Source organism: Schistocerca serialis, chromosome 1, assembly GCF_023864345.2.
Source record: "Schistocerca serialis cubense isolate TAMUIC-IGC-003099 chromosome 1, iqSchSeri2.2, whole genome shotgun sequence".
Classification (NCBI taxonomy): Eukaryota; Metazoa; Arthropoda; class Insecta; order Orthoptera; family Acrididae; genus Schistocerca; species Schistocerca serialis.
The window spans coordinates 819,251,643-819,274,027 of NC_064638.1; the positions used below are offsets into that span (position 1 = coordinate 819,251,643).

General features: G+C 40.9%; 1 protein-coding gene across 1 annotated transcript in view; it reads right to left on the reverse strand.

Annotated features, from left to right (window-relative positions):
* The window catches only part of LOC126484332 (prefoldin subunit 6), a 54,286-nt gene extending 32,703 nt beyond the window's left edge, over window positions 1-21,583 (reverse strand). Inside the window, exons 1-2 of the mRNA XM_050107784.1 lie at window positions 21,388-21,583; window positions 9,082-9,152 (exon numbers count right to left, since the gene is read on the reverse strand). Of these exons, the coding sequence (XP_049963741.1) occupies window positions 9,082-9,152; window positions 21,388-21,463 (147 nt within the window). The 5' untranslated portion in view covers window positions 21,464-21,583. The remainder of the gene's footprint in view (window positions 1-9,081; window positions 9,153-21,387) is intronic.
* Between the last annotated feature and the right edge of the window lie 802 nt (window positions 21,584-22,385).

A 22,385-nucleotide genomic window follows, 5' to 3' on the forward strand; every position in this document is an offset into this window, starting at 1 on the left:
ATAAAAACCATTTTCACGGAGGAAACTGAGGACCAGTTCAACCATCCATGAACTGTCTGCCAATATTTAAAATTATGGATCTGGAAGACTATACTTAGAATAAAAGGCCACAAGAAGGGGACATTCCAACACTATATGGGATACCATCAGTCTGGCTCCACAACCACACTGTGGTGGTGGTTCATTACATAAGAGGAAACAATGGGTGAGCCTGGTACAACAAATGAGTAGACAGCATAAGACAGTGGACTCCTTCTGAGAGAAGCAGAAGGAAGAGTGCCAAACCACAGTAACCTTCTTGATTGTGCAGATTTTATTACTGAGAATAGCAGTGCACTAGATGCCATGACACTTTTCGCCAAAAAGGGAATGGGGTTAAGTAGCGGCCTCTCTAGCCAAATGGTTGGCCAGTTCATTCCCTGGGATGCCCACATGGCTTGGGACCCAGAGAAAGACAACTGAACAGGCAGCACGGCCAAGGGCAGAGAGAATGTCATGGATAGCAGAGACCAAAGGGTGATCACAACATGATCCCAGCAATAAATGATGGCTGAATGACTGACTGTTGGGGCAACAGAGACCTTAGATCCTCGAATAGGTTGGTCCTAATCCGTGGTCTAGGCACCATCCAAGGGAGGATGTGGGAGGGAATACACAGGGGGCATTCTAGTGAGTGGAGATGGAGGAAAGTTAGATGCATTCCAACCGGCAACCCCACCCGTAGGCAGTTATCAGGAGGGAGACATCCCTCGTTTACAAAGAGGGTTGGTTACACAGGATGGTCATGGAATCGGCAAATGGCAATTGCGTAAGAATCCAGGAGTTGGCTCCACTGTATTTGTTGAGGTGAAAACCCCACTTCTGCGAGGAGACTGTCAACGGGACTGGCGCGAACGGCACCAATAGCCAGACACACCCCACAGTGGTGAACAGGGTCAAGTATTTTCAGAGTGGAAGTAACGTCTGAGCCATAAACCTGACAACCATAATCTAGTCTGAACAAGACCAGAGTAAGGTAAAGATGGAGAAGAGTAGCATGGTCTGCACCCCAAGATGTGTGGGCCAGGAGGCAGAGAGCATTAAGCTTCCGCATGTATGTAGTCTTCAGATGGCAAACATGGGACAGCCAAGTCAGCTTTCTATAAAAAATAACACCCAAGAAATGGAACTGTAGTACAACATCTAGGAGGTTGTCACCCAAGTGAAGTTCTGGATCGCGATGTACTGTGGTTCCACAACAAAAATGCATAACCTGTGTTTTGGAGAGTGAAAACTGGAAGCTATGGGAGAAGGCCCATGCAGAGGCCCATCGGATGGCACCTTGGAGCTGGCACTCGGCAGATATTACCAACTAGGGGCTGCACCAGGTGCAAAAATCATCGACATACAACACCGGCGTAACCAGAGACCCAACAGAGGCTACAAGTCCAGTCATGGCTATGAGCAAGAGTGTGACACTTAACACAGAACCCTGTGGACACTGTTCTCCTGAATCTGAGTGAAGGGCCGGGTCGAACCCGGAAGAGCTGGTGCGATAAAAACTCTCACATAAAAATCAGAAGGGGGGGCCTCGAAAGCCCAGGTCAGGGAAGGTTAACTAAAATATGACGACACCAAGCCATTTCGTATGCCTTAAGTAGGTCAAAGAAGACCAAGAAAGGTGCTAGCGGTTAGTAAATGTCAGTTGGATTGCTGTTTCCAACCTGAGTAAATGGTCTGTTGGAGATCGTCCTTCCCAGAAGCCACACTGATACAGGGAGAAAAGGCCCCAAAATTCGAGTAACCAACATAATCAGCAGCTAACAATACCCTCAAGCAGTTTAAACAGTACGTTCATCAGGCTAGCTGTAGCTGTCAAGAGACATTGGGTTCTTCCCAGGCTTAAGGACAGGTATAACTATGCTGTCTCACCACTGTGAGGGAAAGGCACTTGTGAGCCAAATGTGGTTGTAGATTCTGAGTAGATGTTGCCTCTAGGTAACAACCAAATGTTGGATCATCTGGTTGTGGACAGAATCAAGGCCTGGGCCCATGCCATGTGAAGAGGTAAGAGCCTGCAATAATTCCCACTTAGTGAAGGTTTTGTTATAGGGTTCAGCTTGGAGAGGTTCGAAATGGAGAGAGGTCTGTACAATTTGGCATTTCTGCCAGAGAAACGTAGCAGGATAGGAAGAGGAAGCCAATGCTGTCACAAAATGTGTTGTGAGGTGTTCTGAAAGGATCAATGGATCAGTACACAGAGCACCTTGGAGGATACAACTCTGGACAGCTGACTGTCACTGGTGGCCCAGAAGGCTATGGAGCTAGGACCAAACCTGAGGTGAAGAGGCATACGTCCCCCAGGAGGAAACAGCACTCCCAGGATTCCTTTTTACTCTGCTTAATAAGGTAACGAGCCTTAGCACAGAGATGCTTAAAAGTGAAAAGTTTGAGCTCTGAAGGGTGTTGTTTAAATTTTTGCAATTCCTGTTAGTGTTCCTGGATAGCGATTGCTAAGTCATTGGTCCACCACAGTACCAGTCAATGGTAATGGGGACATGTGGATAGGGGGATAGCAGTGCAGAGCATGAAGAAGAGCAACAGAGACATCATGCATGACCACATCAATGCAATCCGAGAAAGAGATGTCAAAGTGCACAACAGATGTATATAAAGGGCCAAGTGGCTATATGAAATACCCAATGCATAGGCCCGTCGGTGGCAGGGGAACAACACAATCACCGGGAATAGGTCACTATCACAAAGATCATCATGGGGTGACCAGTGTAGGGAAGCTGCAAGGGCAGGTGAGGAGATCATGACATCAATAGCAGAAAAGCTGTTGCTCACAGAGGAGCAGGGAGGGAGGGGGCAGCCACAGTCACCACAGATGGGAGTGGCACTGCATCGCGAGGACATGTGGATGAACTTGAGGCAATAGAAGCAACACATGGGAGCTGGAATGTATGGTTTCACCTCACATCTATAGACTATTACCTTGACCTCCTTAGGCAGGGCACATCCCCCCCCCCCCCCTCCTACATGCCAGGATGAAAGCACCAGTATCTACATGATGGTCCTTAGGGCCTCTCTGGATGCAGTGGACGGGAATGAATGCCACACTGTTCTAGGTTAGCCCTAAGTTCATCATCGGACTGGAGGAGAAGGTCCCTATGGAAAATTACACCCTGTATCATATTTAGTGACTTGTGAGGAGCGATAGTCATGGGGATGTCTACTAAATGGCCACAGGCACAGAGGGAAGCTGGCTGGCTGACGTCTTCATAAGGAGAGAGCCAGATCTCATCTTGCTTAATGGCTCAACTTCACCAAACTTATCCTCCATATATTCCACAAAGGAAAGGGCTTTTGAGGTGGCAAAAGTCTCCCTGTCAGTTCTGGTATGGGCCAGAAATCATGGAAAGGGTTTCACCTCAAGCTGGCGGGCCTGACCTTCTCCCACGGCGAGGCCAAGGAGGGTAAGGACAGGAAGTCAGAAACAGGAACTCAGACAGAACTATTTCTAGGAAGAGATGCAGCCACTGAAGAGCAGCCAGAGTGTTTAACACGTTTCATGTGCCAAATATCCACCCCGGTACCATCCAATCCGAACAGGGTCTCACCTCGTGAGCACCACCCACCCACAGCAATGGCACTCTGGCAGGACAGTCGTTGCCGGGAGTTCTGATTCTCCCGAAAAGATGGGCAACCATTCCTAGGATTGCACAAGGTGTTCACAGCGCAAGTACCAACAGTGTGATCCTGAGGTGTCAGGGGGTTCAGCCAGATGGGCACATAACAGCACCACCACAGAGACTGGCTACCGAGCTGGTGAGGCAAAAGGACTGTGGTAAGGAGTGAGGGGGAGGGGGAAAAGGGAGATTGAGAGGAGGAGGAGGAGGAGGAGGAGGAGGAGGAGGAGGAGGGGGGGGGGGGAGGAGGAGAGAGGATTCTAGGGATGGAGTTCTTCCTCATCTGGCTCACACTACCAAGCCAGATTTAGTGATGAAGGTCAATCTCCTGAGGGTGAACAAAGAAAGAAAAACCAAAAAGGAGGAGGAAAAGCAAACCAACCAAAACCACAAGACGAAGCAAAGGCAGGAGGATAGCCAGGCTGACATGAAGAACACCAAGATAGGGAAAGGAAGGGGAAAGAGAAAGGAATAAGGACAGAGAAGGTGGAGGAGGAAGGTAAAGCAGCCCGGAAAAGAAGAAAGGCTGCAACAGCTTGGGGACCCTTGCACACCACACACATACTCATGAAAGAGCTGTGGGCCACCTGGGGTGGAATGTGACAACTAACATACTCATATCCCAGCTTCTCTGTTTGACAACATATATCGACAGTATTTGCCAATGTCTTATTAAAACCTTCATAAGGCCATTTCTCTGGGAGTGGTAGGAATTTATCCTGCAGATGATGATGCATCATGAAATTACTTCTGGTACGACTAATGATGAACACTTTGACATCATTACATATTATGTTCTTTGCTTCAAATTTATGTCTTCTACAAGAATGCTGATGATTTCCAGAGTTAGTCAGTATAGCTTTGGTGCCAGGTAACCATGTAAGAGAGTGTGCGCACCCAATTATCCATTTATCCCTATCTACTGACTTGAGAGACCACCCAAAGAGGTCAATTCCAAACTCGAGAAATGAAGTAATTGCAGGGTGCATTGGTACCAGGTACCATGGGGTAACTGAGGCACATGCTTCAATTCTGGTATCCCTTACAATGGCTAACATGATGTCAGGTAAGTAGAGACTTGGCCTGTGGTACTTACTTCTGATTATATCAATTGTCTTCAAAACATCCGCATGACTGATATCCGAGCATCATGAAAATCCTTTAGTATGGCTGGCTTTAACTAAGTTGAGATTGAGAGCAACGATTTCCATCCCATTGGATCATAAATCCATTTATACATTGTCCCATCTATTAGTCTGAATTCTCCTTTGAAAGCTTTCTTCTTGATGGCCTCTATGTCTCTTCCGTAATGTTGATGTTCCCTCTGTTCAGCCACCATGTTTGTTAGTCTGGAATGTTACCAATACTATAATTTCTTCCAACAGATTCCACAAAAGGAAGCCTGCATCCTCGTGTTTGCATCCATTTATATATATATATATACCACCGTGGTGATGTATTCCATAAGCTTCATACCCATCATGTCAATCGTCCTTATGGATTCTCCCATCAGCCAGCATTAAAAATGACTGTGGGTTCCAACAATGAATGGTCTGTTGTATAAACAGGATTGGAACAAACTTACTACTCAAACAACTGCATGGCACATTTTCTCAATTACAGAGTGGAAGGTACTCAGGAGGCATAACAAATCACCCTTTCAGTGTCTTCCTGAATTTACATTAAAACTGCACCGACTCCTAGCATTAATGTCAAAACTCCATCTCGGATTCTTATCAAAAAAGTGCAAGGACCTGTGAAGATGTTAGTGTGTCCTCTAGGATACAGAAAAACCTTTCTTGCTATCACTCCAAGAACTTTTGGTGTGTCTTTGCAGCTCTTGCAGCATCTGTACTTTGGAACTGAAATTCTTTATGAAGTGCCTGTAGCAGGAGCACAGCTGAAGGAAGCCTATCCCATCACTAAAGTACCTACGATTTGGAAAGAACTGTTGTGGCTCTTAGTTTTTCTGGTTCAGGCCAGACTCCATTTCAATTAACTAGGTGTCCCAAGACTTAATTCTTGGGCAATCCATTTCTTGTATCCAGGAGATCTGTATCATGGACACACTTTAGCACCGCTGCCAAACAGCTTAGATGTTCTTCAAATGTCTTCAAGAAAACAATCACCACCGCCACCACCACCACCACCACCACCACCACCACCACCACCACCACCATTCAGGTAGATATCTAAGTTCTGAGAGTTTGCCCACCTTACATCATCTTTCTTTTTCACAGAGACCATATGTAATAAGCAATGAATTTCTGATAGCTGAATACCATCATCTCACAGCATCTTCCTCATTTAATTCTGTTGGAGACATACTATACAAACGCTAATGGAAAGGGAATGACTGCCAGTATTGATGATGTTTCACACCCTGCCATCTTGTCAGCATCATCTACATTCCAGGCCTGAACGCAAACAAAGTCGATGCGGCAGGTCAATAGACAGCGACATTGTTCTTTGGTCAAGCCACAGGCTATTGACGCTGGATAGAAAACACCATCAGTTTGTAGTCAGTAATTTTAGTGTAGCACAGTTCTCCATCAACAGCAATGAGCTGACATTACTGGACTGGTTTGGCTGTTGTTGCACACATGCCCTCAGGAATGTCTTTATAAATGTAAACACGGTCCTTTGTAGGCTGTTTTCATTTGTACAATGTTTAGAGGCTGTGAATCCACACAGAGACAAAACAAAAATCCTTAGTAGTGAGTTGTAGCTGACACAGAGTTCTGTTTATGGGTTTGTGCACTTGTGACATTTTCCATCATCCTTGGTATATCTATTATTATTGTTATTATTATTTTTTTTTTTTTTTGCAATGTTTGTACTTTGTATCCAACTTGAGCTTCACAGTTTAACTGAGCAGCTGCACTAATGCCTAGAATTAGTCTCACTGATGATGGGATAAGTGTGCTCTCAATAGCAGACAATCAACTGGAGCAATAGTTCTTGTGTAAACTTGTTGGAGTATCTTCATCAATCTGGAACTCCAATTCCCTGCAATATATGACTGCTTGGGATGCCTGCAATATGTCCCATAAAACCATAATGTTACGGTTAAATTCTAGGTAAATGACTAATTCAAATTCCCCACTCCATTCCTCCACATTGGTCTGCCTTATACAGCTTGGTGGCAATGACTGACAAATCACTTCTTGAATTGGTGATACTACCTCGTGGCTAGGTTATATTAACATACATTAAAACCCTCTTATCACTCCTATGAGTATTTATCGCATTAGCAGTATTAGGTCCAGATGGTCTTCCATGACTGCCATCAGTATGACATATGAAAGTCTGTCACATGTCTTTCAGCGTAGTCTTCTCTGGTGCATAGTACTGATGTGCTGGCACCACTTTATGTCCTCAGCCATCTCGGCATTTTTCAAAAAAAGTGCCTGATGACATCCTCTGCTATGTCCTTCATTATGTGCAAGAGATACAAGTTGGTTTTCATATAGAATTTTGGCTATAATACCATTATACCAGCAGGGTCACCAACCACAACTAAAACTTCAACTGAAAGTTTGCTTACTGAGTGCACATGAAGTACACACAGAGTTGAATAACTTGCCACAGCAGAAAGTGCTCTTATTTACAAATACACAGGATGTTCTAACAAATTACAATATTTCCTCTAAAGAAATCAGAAACATCAAATCAAAAATAACTGCAGAAAGCGGAAATCAAACTGATGACCTGCACATTGCTAGTCAGTGACTAACTGCTACACCATGGCAGATGAAGTACATGTTGCAGTATAAATATCAAGTCTGATCTGATATGATAGCCTTCACATAATCTGCTTTAAAATGTATGCTAATATGAAACTATAGAAAAGAACAAACATGCTGCCAGCATGTTTTGACACATTTTTGTACAAATCATCAGCAGCACACATTTTTAAATGAAATTCACACACAAGAAAAGGAGCAAATTTCATCCATGTTTGTTTTTGATCAGTTAATTAAGCAAAACAAGAGCTAACTTAAAAGCTTGTCTGAACATTATTGTGATTCACCGGGTCTAATGGAGATGGTGCACCACCTATCTTCAGCTTGAGAACTAATCCACTTAAAAGGAGACTATCAGACCTGTTAATTAAGGATTTTGATAAGTCTTAGGTATACTGCAGAGGGACCTGCCCTGAGAACCTAGGTAGCAGCCCCAAGTTTCCAAGAAAATCAAGTTTAAGTTTAATGCGCACCATCTATACCTGTAACCTTAGTAACTTAGCAAGCGTATCACACTGCACATGGCTATCATGCTGGTGGTACGAGTTCAAATCCAATCCATGCCCTCTTCTTTCTTTTTCAATTTCATCGTATAGAATATTATCAAACAGTATATAACACGCAAAATTATTCAAAAATTGTCATTTTTGCCATAGTAATTTCATTAATAAATCAATCATTACAGTAAATTTGCTTCAAATGTGTATTCACTTTGTTACAGAACTGATTACAGAATCACCTTACTTTTATCAGTTGCTGCGTGAGAACAGAATTCTGGATGGCACAGTATTTGTCTTAGAAACAACAGAAACAGTTCACAGAGCACTATGCATGTTTAATGAAAGCTGCTGCCTTGCAGGCCCATGGATTTTCAGAACCAATACACCAGAAAAGCACTTTGTTTAAAATCAAAAAGATTGTTCTTTCTTCGATCAACTTCAATGTGAGCCACATGTATTTGACCATTCCCCTGAAAGGTGTGCATACATTAATGCAGAATTAAAAAAATGTATTTTTATGGAATCTTCCCTAAAAGCAATTTCTCCATTAGTCTTAACAAGTTGGGAGCATTTGAATTTCTTTTTCATGAAAACACACAGATTTGGCAAAAGTAGAGTACTATTGGATGGGATAATTTTTGAATGATTTTGCATGACATACTATTTAATGATATTCCCTACAGTGAAACAGCATAGAGCCCTGAATCTTAGCCGCCATGCTACACTCGCTTGATTGCAACACAAGTAATATTACATTTGTAGGAGGGACACACAAAACTTCACATTGATTTTCTTAAAAACTAGTGACCATCGTGCAAAAAACAGCTAGCCAGGTACCCAGGACAGGTCCCTCTACAACATACCTACAACTCATCAAAATTTGTGATTAATGGGTCCTGATGTGCTCTTTGTTAGTCCATAATAGGAGGGTGGAAAGGGGGAATCAGGAGTACTAACTCTGCTGAGCCCTTTTGTTATCACAAACACAAAGCAATGTAAGAGGGTAAATATCAGTAAAAATTCTACGACCCACCATGGAATTAACTCAACTAGCGGTTACTAAAACAGGCTTTTTCTTTAAAAAAAAAAAAACAAAAACAAAAAGAGTAAAAACAAAATCAAGTAACAATACAAATACTTCACTATAACATATAGGCTTCTTACTGTTTTCACAGCTGTATTTTCATTCAACTGGCCCTCTAGCTGACTCCGTTGACTAACTGCTTTATGAAAATCTGTGAAAATAAAAATAATCTGATAAGTGGCTATAGATTAAAGTAAACATCATAACAGACAAGAATAAAAATATGAGATGTACTTAACAGGAGAAACAGATCTACAAGTTTGTTAAAAATTTTAGAATAAGTTTGTAATTTTACTCCTTATATTTTAATTTTTTACTTCCTATCAATGTATGACACTGCAAAGGTATTACTATTCACCGTGTATTTGATTCATTGGACCTTTTCCTTCTATGTTCAACAGTAAGCTCATAATCTATACACTCATGTTCAGAAAAAAACAGAACACCTTGAACGACTAAGGACAGGATGTTCATATTTACAGGACATGAACATCAGTATGTTCTGCAGAAATGATTAACATATGGAGGTCAACATCGATATTGTGGTGCAACACCACCTACCACTAAAATGTGCCTGTGGCTCTCATTGTTGCTATAAACTGAACGTAATGGATCAGTGTGACTTGAGCAGACAAGCTGGATGCCTCAACATAGGCACAAACTGTACCATTGGATCAGTGAGTCTGAAAGAGGACACATCATTGGCACGAGATAATGTGATGAATCCATCCAGGAAATTGCTGCTCATGTGGGACGAAGTTTTTCGACAGAGCAACGGGTGTGTGCAGAATGGTTCACGGAAGGCCATAGAACATGATGAGATGGGTCAGGTCGCACCATCCAGGCCACCCCCCAAGAAGATCAACACCTCATCCAAATGGCATTGCAGGACAGATCTGCATCCTCCTTGGGTCTAGTGGACCAGTGTAACACATTATACACTATCAGAGTCAACAGTATGTCACTGTTTATTACGACATGGGTCACATATGCACATCCGGGAGAGGGGGGGAGGGGGACTGGGAAGGGGGGACGGAGGGAGATATGTGACTGATCTGAAGACACAGCACACTGCTAGTGTATGCACCAGTGTTTCAGAGCACGTCTTTCCTCATACATTGTTGAACACGAGGCTCTACAGCAAATGACCACTCCATGTTCCCATGTTGACCCAATGACACCACCAGTCACACTTGCAGTGGGCTTGGGATCAAGACGGAACTGTGGATCTTATAAACATGCCACCTGATTGAATGAATCACGTTTCTTTTTACAACGGGTTAGTGGTTGTGTTTATATACGCCATCATACAAGCAAAGAGCTGCTTGCAACGTACTCCATGCCATGGATGCAGGACAATGGGGGAGTAATATGCTATGAGAGACCTGTGGTAATAATCAAAGGCACCACGACAGCTGTGGACATCGTGAACATTAGTGGGCACCACCTGTGTCGCTTCATGAGCTGATGCCTTTTCTGACAGCAGTGGCATATTTCAACAGAATAACAGTCCTTGTCACAAGGCTAGAACTATGTTACAGTGGTTTGAGGGACATTATAGTGAACTCACATTCATGTCTTTGCCACCATATTCACCTGATCCTTATCTGATGGAAAACACATGGGATGCTATAGTGTGCCAGCTCTGCACTCACAAATCACCAGCCCCCAATTTCTATAATTTACTGGCGCATAGACATACACTGCGACATACCTCCAGAAACCTACCAAGGACTTGTCGAATCCTTGCCACTAATGATCATTGCTATATTGCATTCCAAAGGTGGGTCAACACACTATTTCACAGGTGGTCGCAATCTTTGGGCTAATGAGTGAGTAATTGGAAGAGGCTCTCCCTTTCATGTCAATAAAATATGCCAAGATTCAAGACCATATCAGATGTATCTTTGCCACCCATACACGGGAAACAGACAAGAATTAATAGTTTGTTTACATTATGGTTATTATAGATGGAGCACACTTTTGGTATGGACAAATTTAAGGCAGGAAAAACCATCTCAGCATTTTTTTGCATGGTTTACAGAAAGCCATGGGAAAATAATTTGAGATAATTAAACGGGGAAACAAAAGTAAAGGTTCAAAATAGTAGTATCTTATATCTCAAAGTTACCTAAGGAGTTAAACTACCTGTCTGCACCTGCTTGTCCGGTAATTGTAATCCAGCCAACTCCGGATCGGGACTGGTATGATACTTTATTTCATGCAGAACCAACCATACCTGCATATAGGCTATCATTACTCCACTCACAAAGATATCTTAAAGCTACTGTAAGCACTCCTCCGGGGAATAATCCCCTGTACCACTTCTGCCTGCGTCTAGTGTAACTATACGGTGAACGTGCCTAGTATTTACTTAGGTGAATGTGGGAATCCACTTAAAAACCGCATCCATGCTGTCTGGCACACTGGCTCCCGTCACTAACCCACAATTCAATTCAATCCAGGGCTGGCGCAGCTCCCTGTGTCCCAGAAGCACTCAGCTATCTGGGCAGGTTAACCAATTAGTTAATCTAATTAACATTTCAATATATCTTGTTAATACTGTTCTATTTACAAAAGACAATATGATTTACATTCATATATTACACCTTCTAGTATACTGCCCACTATAGCTCTCTGGAGTTTTGATGTCAAGTAACTGTTAGCAAATCTATGCTGAAAGAGTTGCGCTTTCTTGACTCCTTTTGTAATCATGGATCCTTACAAAAGTATACTCTCCCCGATATCAACAGAAAGCCTTTCCGAGAAGAAACTATACTCATGGTTTCCTTCTTAATCCACTAAATGATTGAAGGCTGTCTTCTGCTACGTGCATTTTGTTGTACGTTTTGTTTGTTATTTTCATCCTGGAAACTCCAGTTTTCTAATACAATAATTTATCAGATTTATGTAGCCAATTGTCATTTCATTGGAAACCACAATGAAGCAACATGTACTCAAAATACTGAGAATGAGATATTAACAAGACTTGGTACTGCATAAAACCTGGGAAAAACCCTCTTATACATTTCTCATTGTCACCTAAAACTGAAAGCGGATCAGCACAGGTAGAACATTAATTTCAAATATGTTCTGACGAGTATGTTGAAAGTCCTAAATTTGTTGGTGCACCCCTCATCACACAATAAAGCTATGAGTCTTGGTTCTAAGACCTACATGTAGCACGGTCTAGTCCAAAGGATTCTATTTCAACCATGGCGTTGATGTGGATGCTACAGCAACATGAATGATTACAGTGACTATAGCTTGTGCCTCACATCGGTCCAATATTCCACTTACAAACATGAATTCTTGTTTCAACAACAGTAAAGTTATGGAGTTCAGAGCAACACCATATTCTATGTCCATCAGGAGCTCCATTGGCTACTACATCAGCTATCTAAATAACTTCAATACATCCAGCAGGATAATTAAAATATTTATTGCTTTTATAGCTGTTACAATGAGGACAGAGTGATCCAAATTGTTTTCTCGTCTAAATGTCCTATAGCACACTGAGTGGAACAAAGCAGAAGAAGAACTGCAAGAACCTGTTTTGGAAACTTTTCATAATTTTATCCAATTTTTGCGGTCACTGACCTGTGAGGGTGTTAACCTATGTGATTAGACTCCTAAGCATGCCAAATAATGCAATGAAGACATGTGTCTGGTGTCAACAAGCTTGAGCAACTGATGATGACACTTCAGTACCAAAAGTAATTGTTACTATATAAATAAAGTTGAGCCATGGAAAAGTTATATCCTAAGAAAAGTCTCTCTCAAGCCACAAACAATTAAGAGTAGCATCATTACCATGGTCTGAGGAGCAAGTGAACATAAACAGATGACAGAGACCACAGCCCTGCGAGCATTTGCATAATGACAAGCGAGTGTGAATAAGTTCAAATAGCTCTGAGCACTATGGGACTTAACATCTGAGGTCATCAGTTCCCTAAACTCAGAGCTACTTAAACCTAACTAACCTAAGGACATCACACACATCCATCCCTGAGGCAAGATTCGAACCTGCGACCACAGCGGCCGCGCGGTTCCAGACTGAAGCGCTTAGAACCACTTGGCCACAGTGGCCGGCTGTGAATAAGTGAATTCGCCGGAAGCAATGCTTGAAACTCAAATCTTCTAAAAGCAGAAGAGACAAACATGAAAGTTATTTATAACAAGTTTAGTATCCCTACCAGCAGGTGTCCTGATGGATACAAATGAACTGGCATGAACAGCAAAGTATTGTAGGAGCCTAACATGGTGGGGGCATGCATTCCATCATATTGGCTGATCCACTGATGTCAGTGTTTACTTGCAAGTGGCAGTAAGCAGAATGGGCCAGTGCTGCTACACAGACTGCCACAGAGCTAGCCTAGCACTCATGCAGAGAGTTTTTGTAAGCTCAGATGTTAGCTGTCCATGCCAATCATGTTCTGCATTATAGTTGTGCGCATGTCTCCATGGGCACGGGCAGTCCGCTTCCTGTAGTTCAATTCACACAGTGAGCTAGTCCCACTCACAGGATTCTGTTCCATGGTTGTTACTGGAGTCACAGTAAGCTTGAAGTACTGCTGACCATGTCAAATAGCAGTGTTGTCATGTCTTCTGCAGACACTAAAATAAACTTTTTCTGTGGACTTTATAATTAAATCAAAATGCTGAAAGAGTAAGTGGAATAACTACAATCAAACTGACAGTAAGTAGCTGGGATTTTGTTTTTTTTCGCAAACATTTTATTTGTTCTAGTTTTGGGATACATTCACAACTGTTTCATTCATAATTCAAAGTTTAGTTAATTTTTGCTCGATGGATTATTTCACTGCATATGTTGTACGATTTTTGTCCAGATCATGACATAAAGCTTGACATAGGATTGTGAGAACCATAATCCTGCATAAAGACTGTTTCGCATTACATCAGTCACATTCCTTGGATCCCACAGAGAGTGATCTCTGGGACATGGAAGCACATCAAGAATGTATGTTTTATTCAAGTGTAAAACAACAAAGTGACTTAACATGACAATAGACTAATGTATTGCAGAGCTAATTCTAATTATAAAGTAGCCTAAAACATCAAATTTAAGTGCTTCTGTGAAGAGAGTCTATTGCAGCATGAGCTGCCAAACACAAACTGCTTTAATTCAATCTTTAACTCCACCACATTATCTAGTGCCTTGGCAGCATGAACATGTAGAATACATGTGTAACCAGGAATCAGACATCTTTCGGGTACTACTGTTAATCTCTTGAAGACTTTGTAGAAATTGCTTTTGGTCCTATCTTTGAGTGAAGACAAATATTGGTAATGACAGAGGACGCTGTGAAATTTACAACTTTCCCTGTTGTTTAATGACACATCAAGTGAGTCGCCATGTCAGTAACTTGCTGCTACAATAGTTCGAGCTAAAAGTTACACAGTGGGTTTTGCTAGTTCTGCAAGGTTCGCCGGAGAGCTTCTGTAAAGTTTGGATGGTAAGAGATGAGATACTGGCAGAAGTAAAGCTGTGAGGACGGGGCGTGAGTTGTGCTTGGGTAGCTCAGTTGGTAGAGCACTTACCGGCGAAAGGCAAATGTCCCGAGTTTGAGTATCAGTCCGGCACATAGTCTTAATCTGCCAGGAAGTTTCACACAGTGAACCTGCTTGCATTCATCACATTTATGTATGATATATCATTTGATATCCACTGATCAGATAAACACATTGAGAATAATAGCTGAACATTCATATGGATACCAGTCACCGCTTTACATGCTGTTTGTAGACTTTGGAAAGACCTTCAACAGTATAATTAGAACAAAAATATGGAACTCACTGCAAACTTTTGGAGTTCCCAAGAAAATAATTTCTCGTCAAGTGCATGAATGACAACTACACGTGCCAGGTTCAACATCAAGGTCTGCTTTTAGATCCAATAGCACTGAAAACAGGAGTTAAATAAGGCAGCATGCTCTCAGCGACACTATTTAACATAGTACTGAATTTTGTAATAGCTGCAAGCAACGGATAAGTGAGAGGAATAAAATGGAGCAATGGAACACATCTAGAAGACCTAGATTTTGCAGATGACCTATGTCTTCTACGCAACAGCCTCAATGACATGAAAGAAAAACAAGAAGATCTGAAATCTGTGGTGAAGAAAGCTCGTTTGAATGTTAAAGCTCAAAAAACAAAAGACATGTGGGCAAATGATAACGATACTGCAGAGCTTAAGCTTGGAATCCAGATAATCAAAAGTTTTGCTACCTTGGAAGCATGATCACACCATATGGTGGTGCAACAGAGGACATTAACAGGAGCATCAACAAAGCCAAAGGCACTTTTACAACTCTCTGCTCTATCTGGAGATAAAAGGAAATAACATTGATGATCAAATTGCAGATATTTGAAAGTAATGTAAAATCTATGCTTCTTTATGGATGTGAAACATGGAAAGTGACAAAGCAGCTAATCCATAAGCTGCAGACATTCAACAACAGATGTCTGAGGAACATCCTGGGGATACGGTGGTCAAATGTCATTTCTAATGAAACACTCTGGGAAAGAACCACCCAGAAGCCAACTGAGCTGCAAACAAGAAGCAAGAACTGGAGATGGCTAGGACATACACTTAGGTGATCACATCAACATATTGCGAAGGAAGCACTTTATTGGATCCCGCAGGGACTATGGACACAAGGCAAGCCCAAAATGACATGGAGACGATCAGTTGAAGCAGAAGCTCAACAGCAAGGAATAGGATGGGAAGAAGTGAAAATACTAGCAGAAGTCAGAACAAGATGGTGATCCTTTGTTGCAGCCCTATGCTCCCCATATGGAGTTAAAGGAATTAATAAAATGACAAATAATGTATGATATACACTTTGTGATCGAAAGTATCTGGACACCCCCAAAAACATACGTTTTTCATATTATGTGCATTGTGCTGCCACCTACTCCTTTTTAGCAGCCTCAGTAGTCATTAGACATCGTGAGAGAGCAGAATGGAGTGCTCCGTGGAACTCACAGACGTCGAATGTGGTCAGGTGATTGAGTGTCACTTGTGTCATACGTCTGTATGTGAGATTTACACACTCCTAAACAGCCCTAGGTCCACTGTTTCCAACGTGATAGCGAAGTGGAAATGTGAAGAAGCACGTACAGCACAAAAACATACAGGCCGACCTCATCTGTTGGTTGGCAGAGACAGCTGACAGTTGAAGACGGTCATAAAGGCAGATATCTATCCAGACCACCACACAGGAATTCCAAACTGCATAAGAATCCACTGCAAGTACTATGACAGTTAGCCAGGAGGTGAGAAAACTTGGATTTCATGGTCGATTGGGTGCTCTTAAGCCACACATTATGCCAGTAAATGCCAAACGATGCCTCACTTAGTATAAGGAGCATAACCATTAGACGATTGAACGGTGGAAAAATGTTGTGTGGAGTGACAAATCATGGTACAAACATGGCGATCCGATGGCAAGGTGTGGGCATGGTGATTGCCCAGTGAACTTCATCTGACAGCGTGTGTAGTGCCAACAGTAAAATTTGGTGGTGGTGGTATGGTGACTGCATCTTTCAACACGATCAAGCACCTGCTCATAATGCACAGCCTGTGGTGGAGTGGTTACACAACAATAACATCCTTGTAATGGACTGGCCTGCACAGAGTTCTGATCTGAATCCTATTATAGAACACCTTTGGGATGTTTTGGAACACCAACTTCATGCCAAGCCTCACTGACCGACATCGATACCTCTCCTCAGTGCAGCACTCCATGAAGAATGGGCTACCATTCCCCAAGAAACCTTCCAGCACCTGATTGAATGTATGCCTGCGAGAGTGCAAGCTGTCATCAAGGCTAAGGGTACGCCAACACCATACTGAATTCCATCATTACCGATAGAGGGTGTCACGAACTTTTAAGTCTTTTCAGCCAGGTGTCCGCTTACTTTTGATGACATAATGTACCTGTGCAAAACAGGCATCAAAAGACTCAGATATTTATCCATTATCTAATGTAAGCTCCAAAAGCTTGAAGTATGAGACACAGTTTTTGTTGTATTTCATTGAATGACCAGAAGACATACTGTGTTTTATGGCAACTGATTTGCTGGCTTGGTGGAGGCGAGTACGTCACTGGTATTCCAAATGTGCTCCAGTACAGTGCAACATTATTTGCCCTATACATGAATTACCGCACCTATACTGACTCTTAGAAACAACTGCCTTGAACATATCTAAATCAACTATGATCAAAACCAGCAGTTTCAAGATTTTTATGCAAGGAATAAATATAACTTTAACATTACATTTATGTAGTACTCTGCCTAATGTCGCAGAAACATGTCAATTATATAATAGGTATGATGATGAGGTCAACTAGTAGCCTGCAAATGCAGTGTACCATTGTCCTTATGACATATTGAGCCACCTTAAAAAAAAAAAAAAAGAGAGCAAACAACCTTCTCTCCTTCATCTCCATCTCGGCACTTATAGGATCTGCCAAAGACAACCTAGACTGCAAAAGGCAGGAACTTATAAGAGTTCATGATAGTGCAGCAAATAATAAACACAGCAAAGAATGTACACTGCCCAGGAGCACATTGCGGAACACCAGTGGCATATTCACCTCTTCCATGCCAGCAAATCTGCCATTGCAAAACACTGTTTCTACTGGTCAGGTATTGCACTACAACAAAAACAGTGGCCCATACATTACACTTTTGGAGCTCCATTGTCAATCAGGTGAAATAAGACTGTCTGAGGCCCTCATCAATCTGAACTAGTGTCCGGCATCTTGCTGTGGGAAATCCAATATTGATGAGGCAAGCTTTCAGCATGGAGAGCACCCACAGTAGTGCAGACTTACAGAAAAGCATATGTTCTCAAGCAAAACATGCACAAAGACAACTGGCTACACCGTGCAAACACTGCAGGGCTTAATAAATAGGTGAGCTCTATGTACTATCACGAGTATACATCTGAAGATTCTCAGAAGATTGTGGCGAAATATTGTGGCAGCAAGTTACTGGCATTTGGCAGTTAATCTGAAATTTGATGGAAGACAAAGTATATTAATGACAGTATCTAACAAAGCCTATAGTGGGGAAGTTGTCAGTGCACCAAAGGCCTTAGAAAAATATCTGTAGCATGCTGCAGAATTAACGCCATATACAATCCTTACAACACACTTGAGTAGTCTGTAAACACTGTCCCAATACGTTGGGTTTTCCAAAAAGAGAGCGGGAGGGGGAGAGATATTCCATAACCCATTATTGGATGGAAATATGCTGAATAAACTTATTTCTTCATTTTGAAATTTTCTACAGCAGGATTCATGGGGACTACAAACATAGCTGACCTGTAGGCCTACTTAATGAATCTCATCAAAATTAAATAACTATCCATTTGCCTTGATCGATCTGTTGACGGTTTCAAAATGCTGATCACTGCAAAATTTATGGCTATCAATGTTTTAATATTTGTATCCTTTCCCCTCCTTCACTTGAACTGGATGTTAAGGCATATCAAGCCATATTCAGCATTCCTGTATCAGCAGTAAAGTGATGTTTTTAAGTTGCATTCAAACGGTTTTCAGGTTCTAGTGAGTTTAAACAAATTAGATGCTTACTGATGTTATTGTTTAACCCTACAATATTTTGATGCAAAGTATTTACTTTAAGCTCCATTTTATCTTCAAGTTTTGGGATCAAAATTTTCACTTACAATTACTTCTTTTAATATTGTTTGCCTCAAATATGAATTTATCCTAAAAATGGTGCTGCCCTCACACCAGTAACTACAGGGTTACACCCACAAATGTAGTGCTCCTTTAACCCTTCTGCAGGTGCAGTTTTTGTACCAACTCAGAAAAGTTTTTTTATCATATTAGAATTGTGATTAACCGGCTATATTTATTTTTTGATAATTTTATTTATGTGATCAAAACCTATGACAGTATGAATATCTCCCATGACCCTTTTGTCAGCTGTTATTGTGATGGTAAGTGTTTTTCCCATTGTAGAAACTAATTAATTTTTCCAGCTTCACAAAACGCAACAGTAGTACTCTCATACAAATTTATTTTTACACACTTTGTACATTATATTACCACAAGATGTGAGGCACATCTCAAGTTGACAAGATATATTCTGAAGTCTTTGTCCCTAACTTGGTGATGAGTATACTTCCCAAAATCCATAAAAGACATACTAATTTTGTGGTAAGTACACTTCCCAATCCTCTTTGAGAAACTGTTTTAGTGGTAAGTATTTCTCCCAAAAGCCAGTAAAACAAATTTGGTGGGATGTGCATCCCCCCCCATACGCTATATTTCACAATAAACAGAAACTACTGTTGGTGCAAGATACCACGAGCATACAGAAGTGACAATAAGTATTCCCCTATATGCCTTAAAAATATACAGCTACTGGCAAATACATCCCCCTATGGTCCTTGGAATGGTAATACCATCAATCCTACCCCTATTCCTACTGAGATGTAGGCCATGCCTCATTAACCTCACCTACCAATCCCACCAACAGAAACCAGACCTCTGTTGTACATCAGAACTTACAGAAGCAGTTGATCTAACTTCATGTCGACCCAACTTGCCAGGCTGTCCAAGTGGTGCTAATCATAATGCCTCGAAACAACAACAAATTCAACAGTCATATGGTTTGTTGCTGAAGCTAGCTTTAACAGGTCACACTCGATACTGTAGCTGGCAGTTTACCAAAACACATGACATTTTATTGGGTTGACAATTAGCAACAATATTTCAGTTTCAAATATTTCCTGAAGGAAAGTGACAACTGCTATATTACATTTCACACTTTTGAGGGAGTTGTGCTATGGTATGTAAATAATTTAACAAGTATTTCACATTTTCTTCTGATTGTTCAACTTGACTGTGCCTCAGGCTACTTGAAGGGCAAAGTTCTCTGAAGTCATCATGGACAGTCAGTAGTAGTAAAAAAGCTTTGTCTTAGTGAATACACCTATCTGGAGGTACTTTTATACAATATCCTGCTGTGTATCCTTATTAGATAGGGAAACATGCATTTTGAATACAAAGTGCAAGTGGATCACAAACTTATGAAAGTAAAGGATACATATTACTGTTACATATGGCCGCCCTCCACTCCCTGAATTTCTTGCAGCTGATGTTAAAGATACAAATATAGGCCTAATAGGTACCAACATACTCTGAGGTCTGTCTACTATGGAATGCAGCTTTTCTGAGTATGTTTCTGTTACCACATGAGATTTTGAGGGCTGGACACTTCACACATCCCATAACAGAGCAAATTTTGTGGAGGTAGTGAGTACTACTGCTACAAACTCTCTGCGTTTACTTGATCATCTAGATTTGATTCCTGACTTCGAGTGACAAATGCCAACAGTGAATATTATCACAGCAATTGTGTTAATGTGCTGATTAATTGATTCCAACGTTTCCAGACATATCAATCTAAGCCCCTGGATCTATGGTACTGCCCAGCGTCACCCCCCACCCACCCTCTTAATAAATCTATTCTCAAAGTGGTACTAGTGCCACATACTCTTGGGAAATCCTATGGTGCATGAACTTTTAAAATGATTTGCTTCAGAAGGCATAAGCCTTAACATAATGACAATACTGGTATCAAGAAAAACACTGACAGAATAAAAACTGTGATAAGAAAGTGTGTTGTTTCATTGACTCCAAGGGATAAGTGACAACACATTACAGTATCTTTGAGGCTGTGGAAATCAAGCAAGTACAAAAATAAGTGCCTAATCAAATACGTAAATAAATAGTTTCAGTCAACTCAAATTTTACTTCATAACAAACACTATCAATAAAAGAATCATATCATTCCGTATCCAATAGACGTGTCTGTATTCCTGAAGTTCAAGAATTTACTGACTACCAAAGGCAAACAAATAAATATTTATTGGTTAGTGACATATATGTTTACATTTCTCTAGCAAGTTTGAGACTGAAGAGATCTGATACTATGACAAAATACTGACCACAAAGAGAAGAAAGTGCAACGCAAATGACAAAATTTCAAGCGGCATGGGGAAAAGTGAAGACATGTTTTGGCATAACGTTGTTTTGCTTTCATGCTATTGCTCTTACAAGACCACAAAAGGCAGAAAGTGGTCTTTTCTTAAATCACATGACGGTGAAAAAACGTTATTTGACAGAATTAGGAGCACACATGGAGTAATACCCAACAAAACTGAGTTCCGTATGGGCATGTTATTCCACGATATAAGGGTTTCATCTCGCAGAAATGATGAAAAGAAGTAAGATGTCTATTCAATTATGACAACCTACCGGCACGTGTTAATACCACTACACTAGTAACACAAAATACTCCTTTATTATATTTTACTTTACCTTTCTGGACAGTTTTGTATTCATCCAACTTCCTTTGTATTTCCTCTTGTATTTTCTCCATCATTCTTCCTTTCATGTGCACCTAAACGATCAAAACAAACAAATCGCCGTAATATGATCTCTGACACATCTACTACTGTAGTCAAATACTACGGTAGAAAGTAATGATGGACATATAAGGTATGTCTCAATTGAAAGAGATGTCTCTCAGGTCTCACTGAGGAATGAGTTTGAACATTTAGAAAACGCAAAGTCAAAGTAACACGATGATGTTCAACAACATCTCTCCGTAATCACACGGAATAAACGTGTCGCACTATGGAATCTGTCATCAATATTCAACATACTGGTAATGCTCTTTCTTCTATAAATATTTGCTTGCCAAGAACTTTGATGCAGTAACGACTGGAGGTATATTACTAACAATAACAACAACAATAATAATAATAATAGTAATTCTATTATCATTACGATCTAACAGCAATATAAAACATCACGAACTTACAACAATAAAGCTAAAAATTCAAAAGCACAGTAGTCTAGTTATTAACATCAGAATATTAAATTAAATTAATAAATTCCTTTATATTGTAGAATGGGTGGGCAACTAAGGAGTCCTGCAGTGTCTGTTTGAATGCTTGTTCAGATGGATCAGGTACAGTTTGTGAAAAGTTATTAAATAATTTTATTCCACAAGTTCGTAGATATTAACTGATTCTGACAATCAGTAGTATGGAGATTGACTAGTGTTCACGCATCCAAGTTGAATCTTCATGTATGTATATTGTAATAAATTGTATTACAACAGCTAAAATCTGAATTCTGTGATTCATTGCAAGGATTTTCTCCAGAAAATTTCACAGTGGTGACCCCGAAACGAATAACAGCAGCTACTATAATTTAGATTTTATTATTAATAAATGCATAGAATTTGAAGTTTTTTCAGAGTCACTCAAGGTTTCAAAAGCTATCCTAGTTTTTTAAAAAACAGCACAATC